At 45.4% G+C, this 13096-nt stretch overlaps 1 protein-coding gene across 9 annotated transcripts in view; it reads right to left on the reverse strand.

The window, feature by feature from the left end:
* Positions 1–3975: 3975 nt before the first annotated feature.
* LOC129713554 (hydroxylysine kinase-like) overlaps positions 3976–13096 on the reverse strand; it is a 27626-nt gene continuing 18505 nt past the window's right edge. For 8 of the 9 annotated variants that reach the window (XM_055662689.1, XM_055662693.1, XM_055662690.1 and 5 more), the window contains one exon: positions 3977–6129. In XM_055662689.1, coding sequence (XP_055518664.1) covers positions 5654–6129 — 476 coding nt within the window. In that variant the 3' untranslated portion in view covers positions 3977–5653. Of the gene's footprint in view, positions 6130–13096 lie in introns of all 9 variants that reach the window. The other variant, XM_055662685.1, reaches the window with a different exon arrangement.

Consider the following 13096-nt stretch of genomic DNA (forward strand, 5'->3'; position numbering starts at 1 on the left):
GACGAAAATCAGAACAATAACCCAGTTAGCATGACAGGGCAACAAGACACTTTGTAACAAACACAGTGATTAGGCAGGAGAGGGCCATTCTGCCACTCAAGCTTGCCCTGCTATTCAATATGATCATAGCGATCTCTAACACAATGTTTTTCTGCCTGAAGGGCCTGTCCCACTTGGGCGACCTACTCCACGAGTTCTGGCGAGTTTGTCCTCGACTCATACTCGCAGCATGGTCATCACGAGGTCGTGGGAGGTCTTCGGAACTCTCCTTTATGCTTGAGAGTGGTCTCCGCGTACTTGAGGCCTCAGCTAGGTTGCGGCATTTTTTCAATATGTTAAAAAATGCTCACGAGTAAAAAAAGGTCACCATGGAAAAAAATCAATACTTATTTTACTCATAGGCTTAGTTGTAGATCGTAGTAGGTTGGCATGTTAGTCGTAGGGTAGTTGAGGGCAGTCGAATGTGATCAAAGGTAGTGGTAGATAGTCTTCATCATAGTAGAAGGGAGGTCGAAGGAGGTCGTCTTCACATAAGTAGGGCATTTCTTCCACATTCCAATGAATATGTACCTAACCAACTCATTGTCTCCTCCTTGCTCAGCCTTGCTGTCCCAAGGTAGACAAAAGTGCTGGAGAAATTCAGCGGGTGTGGCAGCATCGTTGGGCCGAAACATTTCGGGTTGAAACCCTTCTTCAGTCTGAAAGCCTGAAACGTTGCCTATTTTTCCTTCGCTCCATAGATGCTGCCGCACCAGCTGAGTTTCTCCAGCACTTTTGTCTACCTTCGATTTTCCAGCATTTGCAGTTTCTTTTGAACATTGCTGTCCCAAGAATCAGTCGGATGAACCTTTGTTGCTCTCTGTTCATGAAAAGAAAATCATCCCTTATGTAAGAAGAGCAAAACTGGATACAAAATTCCTGATGGAGTCTCACCAAAGTGCTGTCGAGCTGCAGCAAAGCATGCTCGCTCTTGTACTCACATCCCTGTCATTTGCTTTGCTATCTGCTTGCTGCACTTGAACTTGAACACTTGAATGGCACGGTGGCACAGGTAGTGTTGCTGCCTTACAGCACCCGAGACTCGGGTTTAATCCTGACTATGGGTGCTGTCTGTACGGAGTTTGTACGTTCTCCCCGTGACCAGTGTGGGTTTTCTCCAAGATCTTCAGTTTCCTCCCACACTCCAAAGACGTACAGGTTTGTTGTTGCTTAATTGTAAATTGGCACTAGTGCGTTTAGGATTGCGTTAGTGTGCGGGGATCACTGGTCGGTGCGGACTCGGTGGGCCGAAGGGCCTGTTTCCGTGCTGTATCTCTAAACTAAACGAAAGTTTAGTTTAGTTTAGAGATACAGAGTGGAAACAGGCCCTTAGGTCCATCACGTCCACGCCAGCCATCGATCACCCGTTCACACTAGTTCTATGTTATCCCACTTTCTTATCCACTAACTACACACTCGGGGCAATTTACAGAGGCCAATTAACCTGAAAACCCGCTCGTCTTTGGGAAGAAACCAGAGCACCCGGAAACCCATGTGGTCACAGGGAGAACATACAAACTCCACATGGACAGCACTTGAGGTCAGGATCGAACTGGGTCTCTGGTGCTGTGAGGTAGCAGCACTACCAGCTGCACCACTGTGCTACCGAATAGAATAACCTACAAGAATCCAGAAAAACTGCAAATACAGAACCACCTGAGTCGTGAGCAGGCCAGATTAATGGAATTTTATTGTACAATCATTTGTACATCATCAGAATGTCCTCGATGCCATGGAAATACTTCTGTAAGGTAAGAAATCCTGCATCGCCAAATGTAATATTGCTGTTTTATTTCTTTGTATCAAATGTTCCATCAAACACATTAGTGACACACACACTCACAGTGACACACTCACAGTGGCACATCGTCCAGACACACTCAGTGAGACACTCATAGAGGTACACTCAGTGACACACTCACAGTGACACACTCACGGTGACACAGCCAGTTATCTTGAATATATTAACTGCGTAGTGTAATTGCAATAGTCAAACTATCATGATTGGAGAGAAATTGTATGAGGAAAGGAAGAAGTGTTGGGTCAAGCGTTCTTTAACATAAGAAAGTTTGATGAGCGATTTTAGCAGGTCTCTAAAGGCAGCAGGTTGTACCTTACTGTCTAGGTAAGGCCAAGCAACATTTGTTCTCGAATTAAAAAGGAATAGATGATCCAGACTCAATAATTTTGCACAGATTATGTAGCAATGTTACAAAATTTTGAGATTTTAAAAATCAAGTCTGCAATTTATCCCATCAGATAAAGCATAAAAAGAAGTTTAATTTGACACCTATTTCACTTTCATATCTCAATTTCATATCTCAAGTATTTAAAAAGTTATGGCCATTTTCATACTCGGAAATTAGCATCTTGTTCCCTATTGATTTTCTATTGACATAACAAAAAAGCTGTGATCGTGGACAGTCAAAAGCCCATAACTTTCTTAAAAATTAAGAGAACTGAATGAAAATTTCAGTTATCATAGATTGAAGCATTCTGAAACAAATATAAATCAATCTTACTTGGATGACCTGAAATTAAAGCATATAATTAGTTAGTTACCCAATTGGAGCTAATTTCAAACTTCAATTACTAGATCTAAACATCTATCTATTTCTTAATAAATGATTAACATTTTTAAATAGCCTAAGTGTCCAAATAATATTCACAAATAATTCACAATAAAACATGATTTTTAAATCTCATTTACATTAACTTATAGGCCAAATGGAAGGAATTTAGTGTTCAATTGCTGTAAATTAAAGTCCATTTAAATCAGCTTTCTAGTGGGAACCTGTGAACGCGCTGGTTTTGAACGTTCACATTGAGCTAGATTTGTACCCTCAAATGCCCAGAAAAATACTGCGGGATATAATGGGCCCAAAATTAGCTACTCACAACATTAAACTTTGTATAAAGGGATCTTAAGAAGCCCTTTTTAACGTAAAAATAAACAGCCTACCTTCTGTTGTCTGCTGTATGAGACCCTGCCGGTTGCCGATGATCGCGGGTTTAGAGGTTAATTTTTAAACTACTACAACAATTATATAAAGCCTTTAAAACTAATAGCTAAAGCGACGGAATATTCCAACGATTTTCCATTAATAATTAACTAGGCTGAACATCCTCGATTTGAACAGCCTAGGGGAAATTGCGTTTTAAACCCGCCCCCTCTAAACGGCGCCAAAATCACGCATACGGGCTGGGACAGATTTTCAGCGACGCTTCAGGTAGGCTTTGCAACATACCTAGATTATGCACTTCAATCAATTAGTACCTCTAGAGTGGGTTTATCTGGCATAGTAGTCCGAACAAGACCACTTGAATAAAGCCAAAGTTGGGAAAACCCGCACGTCTTTGGGATGTGGGAAGAAACAGGAGGAAAGAGTCCCAGGGAGAACATGCAAATACCTGCCAATATCTGTCACACAGACTGCACCCAAGGTCTGGAGCAAACCCAGATCATGGTGCTGTGAGGCAGCAGTCCTTTCAGATGTGCCAGTGTGCAGCCCCTTGTATTTCTTCATTTGTTAAATTTTGTCCACACAGAAATGGGAAAAGTAGTAGAGATGGAAGATTTTATCACAGACATTGAGAGCATTTAACAAAAAAAAGACTTGACTACTGTGAAGAAATTTTAGTGATAAAATGCAGCCTGAATCCAAGTGTAGTTTTTTTGCATCCGTTCACTTCCCTGGAATTGAAAATATCTTTGTGTGCCCACATTTCCAGTTCTGATAAAGATCATTCATGTATAGTGTTAACCCTATTTCTCTCTCCACGGATGCTGCCTGAGCTACTAAGTATCTTCAGTGTTTTCTATTTTCTTTCTATGTTACGTTATGGTATAAGTTTTAAAAAAAATAGAATTACAGTGAGAAGTCCCGCCTTGCATCACACAGGTTAAATTAAAATGAATGTGACAAATATTTTTATCAATTTTATTTTTTATTGCATGTGACAAAGCTGCTCATAGAAATAATATCAACATGGTGTAATTTACAAGGCTTTTTGCAAGGTTGTACTCGGTATTTATTTTATGGTACTTTATCATTTCATAAATGTTGATCTGATTGAAGGGTGAAAGGAAAAAAAGGCCCTGAACTCCACAGTGGTTCTGTGCAATTTCTATTAATATCCAGAGTTATGTCTGGTTCTTGAAATGTAATTCCCATGTATTCAAAATCAGCAACTTTAGACGTTTAGAGATACTGCACGGAAGCAGGCCCTTCGGCCCACCAGGTTTGTGCCGACCAGCGATCCTGCACTCTACCCAACACACACTAGGGACAATTGAACAACTTACCAAAGTCAATTAACCTGTAAACCTGTACATCTTTGGGATGTGGGAGGAAACCCGAGCCCCTGGAGAAAACCCATACGGTCATTTATATTTTTATCTTTCCGGGTTTTGGGTCATAACACCAGGAGCACTGCATCTCGCTAGGCTTCCATATCCTCACAGTATCAAATCATTATATCATCCCTTCACCATATCCATCCATAATTATATAAAACACACAGTTAAAATGCTGCAAATGTTGCATGTGTATAAAATCACGAGAGGAATAAATCAGGTAGATGCACAGAATCTCTTGCCCAGAGTAGGGGAATCGCGGACCAGAGGATATAGGTTCAGGGTGAAGGGGAAAAGATTTGATAGGAATCTGAGGGATAACGTTTTCACACAAAGGGTGGTTGGTGTATAGCACAAGCTGCCAGAGGAGGTAGTTGAGGCTGGGACTTAAGGAACAGTTATTCAGGTACATAGATAGAACAAGTTTGGAGGGATATGAACCAAACGCAGGCAGGTGGAACTAGTATAGCTGGGACATGTTGGCCCGTGTGGGCAAGTGAAGGGCCTGTTTCCACGCTGTATCACTCTATGACCCTATGACTCTAATTTTCACCTATTGTGTAGAGGGAAGAAGAGTTAACATTTCAGGTTGGTGATCTTTCGTTAGAAATGGAAAAAGGGAAGTTGGAATAAGTTTTCGATTGCAGAGCAAGTCGGGAAGGATTGAATACAGCAAGAATTTAACGATGGAAGTGGTGATGGGGGTTGTTGGAAGAGACTGTGCAAAGGATAGTGCACAACAAAGGTGCCTGCATGGAGTTGAAGTGGAAGGCAGGGGAAGCTCTAGACTGGGACTCAGTGATTGTAGAGAAGTTCACACTTGGACTGTTGATTCAGTTACAGTGGGAAATGTGAATGAAAGATGGCCTGCGAAAAACATAAACCAGAGAGCAGTGCTGAACAACTATATTCCTCTTAGTTGATGCTCTGACTATCCTTAATTGGACTTTGCCGCCTTTACCTTACATTAAACGTTATTCCCTTATCAAGTATCTATACACTGTAAATGGGTCAATTGTAATCATGTATTGACTTTCTGCTGACTAGTTAGCATGCCGCAAAAGCTTTTCACTGTACCTCGGTATAGGTGACAATAAACTAAACTAAACTAAAGGATGCCAGTGAAAAATGACAAAATCCATCTGGATATAATTTCAAATGGTAGGAATATTGCTCGATTGTATTTTAATCTTTCTTTCAAATATGGATGTTGTGGGAGAGGCAATGATACTCCGGCACTGAGAACCAATGGAGGTTTCACAGAGTGAGGTAGGACTTGGCCGTCTCAAACCAAATCTTCTCCACTGCTTCTTTTCCTAGCTCCCAGAGTTGGTGCAAATGCTTCCAGCCAGTTCTTGTTGCGATCTGTAGGTACTCTTCATTGTCTGGGTAACGCAGAATATTATATGTCCCTAAAACCAACACCTGGGAAAACCTGCAAAGAACCAGCAAATACAAGGCATCCCTTTCCTGGAGAGTTAAAGGGATCACACTCTCGAAACCTGCAAGAATATGGCCTCCAACATGCAGGGGGTCTTCGCTGTCCAGCATGAGGTGCATTATGCAGATGGCCAAGTCACACACATAGTAACCACAAGCCGTTTCGCCAAAGTCCAAGATGCCAGAAATCTCCAGTTCCTGCTGCATGTGACCTGCTGCATTGGAGCAATCAGCTGATGAATGAAGAGGCTGCACAAGAATGTTGGTGTGACTGAAGTCCCCGTGAATAATGCCTGTTGGACATACAAATTTTGCGACATTTTACCATCTATACACAACTAAAACTCTGATCTTGTTATCTTCCGGTTTGCGCAGTCTTTCTATTTGCGTAAAAACGGTACGCGATAATGCTACGCACACCGTTCTCCTGAGCTGCGAGTGTACCGTTTCATTCCGATCGGTGGCATAAAGTAAAAGTTAGCGAGGTTTAAAAATCTTAAAAATCGCGCATGCGCAGATCGATGTCCTCTCCTGCCAGTCAACGCCGTGCGGATTAGTCTCTTCTCCTGTGTAATGAACCGGATTTAATAAAGGACCTCGAGGTTAATGTGCCATTAGGAGGTAGTGACCATAACATGGTCAGGTTTAATCTACAATTGAAGAGGGAGAAGGGTAGATCGGAGGTGTTAGTGTTACAATTGAATAAAGGGGACTTTGGGGCCATGAAGGAGGAGCTGGCCAAAGTTGACTGGAAAGATGCACTAGCAGGGATGACAGTGGAACAAAAATGGCAGGTATTTCTAGGAATAATACAGAAGGTGCAGGATCAGCTCATTCCTAGGAGGAAGAAAGATTCCAAGGGGAGAAAGGGACGACCATGGCTAACAAGGGACGACACGAACAGTAGAAAAATTAAAGCGAAGAAGTACAACGTAGCAAAGATGAGCGGGAAGCAAGAGGATTGGGTAATGTGTAAAGAACAACAGAAGATAACCAAAAAAACAATACGGGGAGAATAGATTAGTTACGAAGGTAAGCTAGCCAAGAATATAATGCAGGATAGTAAAAGCTTCTTTAGGTATGTGAAGAGGAAATAATTAGTTGAGACCAAAATTGGACCCTTGAAGACTGAAAAAGGTGAATTTATTATGGGGAACAAGGAAATGGCAGATGAGTTGAACAGGTACTTTGGATCTGTCTTCACTAAGGAAGACACAAACAATCTTCCTGATATAGTAGTGGCCAGAGGATCTGGGGTGACGGAGGAACTGAAGGAAATCCACATTAGGCAGGAAATGGTGTTGGATAGACTGATGGGACTGAAGGCTGCTAAATCCCCAGGGCCTGATGGTCTGCATCCCAGGGTACTTAAGGAAGTTGCTCTAGAAATCGTGGATACATTGGTGATAATTATAGACTCAGGATCAGTTCCTTGACTAATCTTCTGGAATTCTTTGAAGATGTAACTAGGAAAATGGACAAGGGAGAGTCAGTGGATGTAGTATACCTGGACTTTCAGAAAGCATTTGTTAAGGTCCCACATAGGAGATTAGTGGGCAAAATTAGGGCACATGGTATTGGAGGTAGAGTGCTGACATGGATAGAGAATTGGTTGGCAGACAGGAAACAAAGACTAAGGATTAGCAGGTCCCTTTCAGAATGGCAGGCAGTGACTAGTGGGGCACTGCAAGGCTTGGTGCTGGGACTGCAGCTATTTACAATATACATCAATGATTTGGATGAAGGGATTCAAAGTAACATTAGCAAATTTGCAGTTGACACAAAGCTGGATGGCAGTGTGAACTGTGACGAGGATGCTATGAGAATGCAGGGTGACTTGGACAGGTTGGGGGAGTCGGCAGATGCATGGCAGATGAAGTTTATTGCGGATAAATGAGAAGTTATCCACTTTGGTAGCAAAAACAGGAAGGCAGATTACTATCTAAATGGCGTCAAGTTGGGAAAAGGGGAAATGCAATGGGATATGCGGGTCCTTGTTCATCAGTCTGTGAAATTAAGCATGCAGGTACAGCAGGCAGTGAAGAAAGCGAATGGCATGTTGGCCTTTATAACAAGAGGAGTCAAGTAAAGGAGCAAAGTGGTCCTTCAGCAGTTGTACAGAGCCCTAGTGAGATCACACCTGGAGTATTGTGTGCAGTTTTGGTCCCCTAATTTGAGGAAGGACATTCTTGCTATTGAGGGAGTGCAGTGTAGGTTTACAAGGTTAATTCCCGGGATGGCGGGACTGTCATATGCTGAGAGAATGGAGCAGCTGGGCTTGTACACTCTGCAGTTTAGAAGGATGAGAGGGTATCTCATTGAAACATATAAGATTTCTAAGGTTTTGGACACGCTAGAGGCAGGAAACATGTTCACAATGTTGGGGGAGTCCAGAACCAGGGGCCACAGTTTAAGAATAAGGAGTAAGCCATTTATATGGTTACTAGACCAAGTGCAGACCCGTTGGGTCTGCTCCCCATAACGCAGCTGTTCCCTACCCGTAGCCCCCACGGGAGACATGGTCCTCCAACTCAAGCGGCTCAGGAATCAGCAGTGCGGCTGTTTTTAAATGGCGTCTTTGAGGCGAGATGCCAGCGCCAGCAGCCGTTATGGTCGCTGGCCAGCAGGAGGAGACAAAATGAGTGAGTGGTGGGGTGGGGAAGAAGGATTTTAATAAAAATGTGTACGACGAAATGTAATGAGGAATGGACACTTGGAATGATAAGTGAAATCTCCACCGAAATGGAAAAAATCAGGGCAGCTTCTATGTTCTGTGAGAAGGCAGTTTATTTTTGAAATATGGGGGGGGGGGAGAAGGATTTGATTAAAAATGTGTGCATAAACATGACGAAATGTAATCAGGAGTGGATACTTTGAAAGAAAAGTGAAATCTCTACCGAAATGGAAAAGATCTCGGCGATTCTGCGTCTGGATTCGGCGTGGCAAGGAATCAAAGGAAGAAAGGCAGCCGGCAGCCGTACATGTAAATGGATCCATTCCAATTGGACATCTGCGAGCATTGGGCATTGTGACATCACATGATGGAACGAATCAAAAGGCAGAAAGGCAGCCGGACGGACGCCAGGCGGCAGCCACACAGTTTTAATATATAACTAGACCAAGGGCAGACCCGTTGGGTCTGCTCCTCCAACGCAGCCGTTCCCTACCCGTAGCCCCCACGGGAGACGTGGTCCTCCAACTCAAGCGGCTCAGGAATCAGCAGTGCGGCTGGCTTTAAATGGCGTCTTTGAGGCGAGATGCGGGCGCCAGCAGCCGTTATGGTCGCTGGCCAGCAGGAGGCGACAAAATGAGTGAGGTGGGGGGGAAAAGGATTTAATGAAAAAATGTGTACATAAACATAACGAAATCTAATGAGGAGTGGATAGTTGGAATGAAAAGTGAAATGTCGACCGAAATGGCTGCTTCTATGGGTGAGAAGCCAGTTTATTTTTGAAATATGGGGGGGGGGGGGGGGGGGGTGGGGGGGGGGGGAGGGGGAGAAGGATTTGATTAACAATGTGTACATAAACACCACACCATTTAATGAGGAGTGGATACTTAGAAAGAAAAGTGAAATCTCTACCGAAATGGAAAAGATTTCGGCGATTCTGCGTCTGGTTTCGGAGTTGCAGGGAATCAAAGGAAGAAAGGCAGTCGACAGCCGTCCATGTAAATTGATCCATTCCGATTGGACATCTGCGAGCGTCGGGCATTGTGATTGGACAACTGCGAGCATTGGGCATTATGACATCACACGATGGAACGAATCAAAAGGCAAAAGGCCGGAGAAAGGCGGCAGCCCAGAGGACGAAGGCAGGCATTGGGCAGCCTAACGGAGTTTTTCACATCACATTAACCACCCCCCAAAATACAGGTGGGGGGGGGGGGAGACGAAGTGGGAGGGAGGGGAGTGGGAGGAGGAGGGGATTTGGGAGGGAAAGAGAGCGGGGGGGAGGGGGGGGGGGGGAGGGGGAGGGGGGGGAGGGGGGGAGGGGGGAGGGGGAGGAGGGGGGAGGGAGAGGGGGGAAAGAGTGGGGGGAGGGGGGGGAGTGGAGGGGGAAGGGGAGGGGGAGAGGGTGTGGAAGAGGGGGGGGAGGGAGGGGAGGAGAGGGGTAGGGGAAAGGAGGGCGGGTAGGGAGAGAGGGGGAAGGGGGTGAGGGTAGAGGGAGGGTAAGAGGGGGGGAGAGGGAGAGAGGGAGAGGGGTGAGGAGAGGGAGAGGGGTGAGGAGAGGGAGAGGGGGTGTGGAGAGGGAGAGGGGTGAGGAGAGGGAAACATAGAAATTAAGTGCAGTAGTAGGCCATTCGGCCCTTCAATATGATCATGGCTGATCATCCAACTCAGTATCCGGTACCTGCCTTCTCTCCATACCCCCTGATCCCTTTAGCCACAAGGGCCACATCTAACTCCCTCTTAAATATAGCCAATGAACTGGCCTCAACTACCTTCTGTGGCAGAGAATTCCAGAGACTCACCACTCTCTGTGTGAAAAATGTTTTTCTCATCTCGGTTTTAAAGGGATTTCCCTTTATCCTTAAGCTGTGACCCCTTGTCCTGGACTTCCCTAACATCGGGAACAATCTTCCTGCATCTAGCCTGTCCAACCCCTTAAGAATTTTGTAAGTTTCTATAAGATCCCCTCTCAATCTTCTAAATTCTAGAGAGTATAAACCAAGTCTATCCAGTCTTTCTTCATAAGACAGTCCTGACATCCCAGGAATCAGTCTGGTGAACAGTCTCTGCACTCCCTCTATGGCAATAATGTCCTTCCTCAGATTTGGAGACCAAAACTGTACGCAATACTCCAGGTGTGGTCTCACCAAGACCCTGTACAACTGCAGTAGAACCTCTCTGCTCCTATACTCAAATCCCTTTGCAATGAAAGCTAACATACCATTCGCTTTCTTTACTGCCTGCTGCACCTGCATGCCTACCTTCAATGACTGGTGTACCATGACACCCAGGTCTCGCTGCATCTCCCCCTTTCCCAATCGGCCACCATTTAGATAATAGTCTGCTTTCCTGTTTTTGCCACCCAAAATGGATAACCTCACATTTATCCACATTATACTGCATCTGCCAAACATTTGCCCACTCACCCAGCCTATCCAAGTCACCCTGCAGTCTCCTAGCATCCTCCTCACAGCTAACACTGCCCCCCAGCTTAGTGTCATCCGCAAACTTGGAGATATTGCCTTCAATTCCCTCATCCAGATCATTAATATATATTGTAAATAGCTGGGGTCCCAGTACTGAGCCTTGGGGTACCCCACTAGTCACTGCCTGCCATTGTGAAAAGGACCCGTTTACTCCTACTCTTTGCAGAATTCCAGAGATTCACCACTCTCTGTGTGAAAAATGTTTTTCTCATCTCAGTCATAAAGGATTTCCCCCTTATCCTTAAACTGTGACCCCCTGTTCTGGACTTCACCAACATCTGGAACAATCTTCCTGCATCTAGCCTGTCCAACCCCTTAAGAATTTTGTAAGTTTCTATAAGATCCCCCCTCAATCTTCTAAAATCTAGCGAGTACAAGCCAAGTCTATCCAGTCTTTCTTCATTTGAAAGTCCTGACATCCCAGGAATCAGTCTGTTGAACCTTCTCTGTACTCCCTCTATGGCCTGATTCCCCAACGGCGTTTGCGGGGGGGGTGAGAAGAGGGGAGGGAGGAGGAGGAAACGGGATAGATTTGGGAGGGAAAGGAGAGCGGGGTAGGGGGTGAGGGATTGGGAGAGTCCTTGGGAGAGAGCTTTGGGGGAGGGGGGAGGGGGAGGGAGGGGAGCAGGGTGGGATGGGGAGAGAGGGGTGGGGGGAAAGAGGGGAAAGAGTGGGGAGGGAGGAGGAGAGGGGTAGCGGGAGTGATGGAAGAGGGATAGGGAAGGGTGTGGGGGAGAAAAGGTAGGGGGTGGGGTAGAGAGGGGGAAGGGGGTGGGGGGAGAGAGGGATGGGAGAGGGGGAGGGGGAGAGTGGGAGAGATGTGGAAGAGTCTGGAGGGAGGGAGGGGTAGAGGGGTAGTGGGAGTGGTAGAAGAGGGACAGAGGGGTAGGGGGAAGGGGGTGGTGGTAGAGAGGGATACGGGGTGGGGTGGTGGTAGAGAGGAAGGGGGGTGGGGGAGAGAGAGAGAGATGTTTGGCAGAGGGAGAGGGGTGAGGAGAGGGACACATAGAAACATAGAAATTAAGTGCAGTAGTAGGCCATTCGGCCCTTCGAGCCTGCACCATTCTCCATTCAATATGATCACGGCTGATAGAAACATAGAAATTAGGTGCAGGAGTAGGCCATTCGGCCCTTCGAGCCTGCACACCGCCATTCAATATGATCATGGCTGATCATCCAACTCAGTATCCCGTACCTGCCTTCTCTCCATACCCCCTGATCCCTTTAGCCACAAGGGCCACATCTAACTCCCTCTTACATATAGCCAATGAACTGGCCTCAATTACCTTCTGTGGCAGAGAGTTCCAGAGATTCACCACTCTCTGTGTGAAAAAAGTTCTTATCATCTCGGTTTTAAAGGATTTCCCCCTTATCCTTAAGCTGTGACCCCTTGTCCTGGACTTCCCTAACATCGGGAACAATCTTCCTGCATCTAGCCTGTCCAACCCCTTAAGAATTTTGTAAGTTTCTATAAGATCCCCTCTCAGTCTCCAGTCTCCTAAATTCTAGAGAGTTATAAACCAAGTCTATCCAGTCTTTCTTCATAAGACAGTCCTGACATCCCAGGAATCAGTCTGGTGAACCGTCTCTGCACTCCCTCTATGGCAATAATGTCCTTCCTCAGATTTGGAGACCAAAACTGTACGCAATACTCCAGGTGTGGTCTCACCAAGACCCTGTACAACTGTAGTAGAACCTCCCTGCTCCTATACTCAAATTCTTTTGCAATGAAAGCTAACATACCATTCGCTTACTTTACTGCCTGCTGCACCTGCATGCCTACCTTCAATGACTGGTGTACCATGACACCCAGGTCTCGCTGCATCTCCCCCTTTTCCAATCATTTAGATAATAGTCTGCTTTCCCGTTTTTTTGGCACCAAAATGGTTACCTCACATTTAGCCCCATTATACTGCATCATGCAAACCTTTTGCCCACTCACACCATCCTATCCAAGTCACCTTGCAGGTCTCCTAGCAGCCTCCTCAACAGCTAACACTGGCCCCCAGCTTAGTGTCACTCACTCAAAACTTGGAGATATTGCCTTCTCAATTCCTCATCCGACAATTAATATATCATTGTACTTAGCTTGGATCCCTTCCA

This window comes from Leucoraja erinacea, chromosome 36 (assembly GCF_028641065.1).
Source record: "Leucoraja erinacea ecotype New England chromosome 36, Leri_hhj_1, whole genome shotgun sequence".
NCBI lineage: Eukaryota > Metazoa > Chordata > Chondrichthyes > Rajiformes > Rajidae > Leucoraja > Leucoraja erinaceus.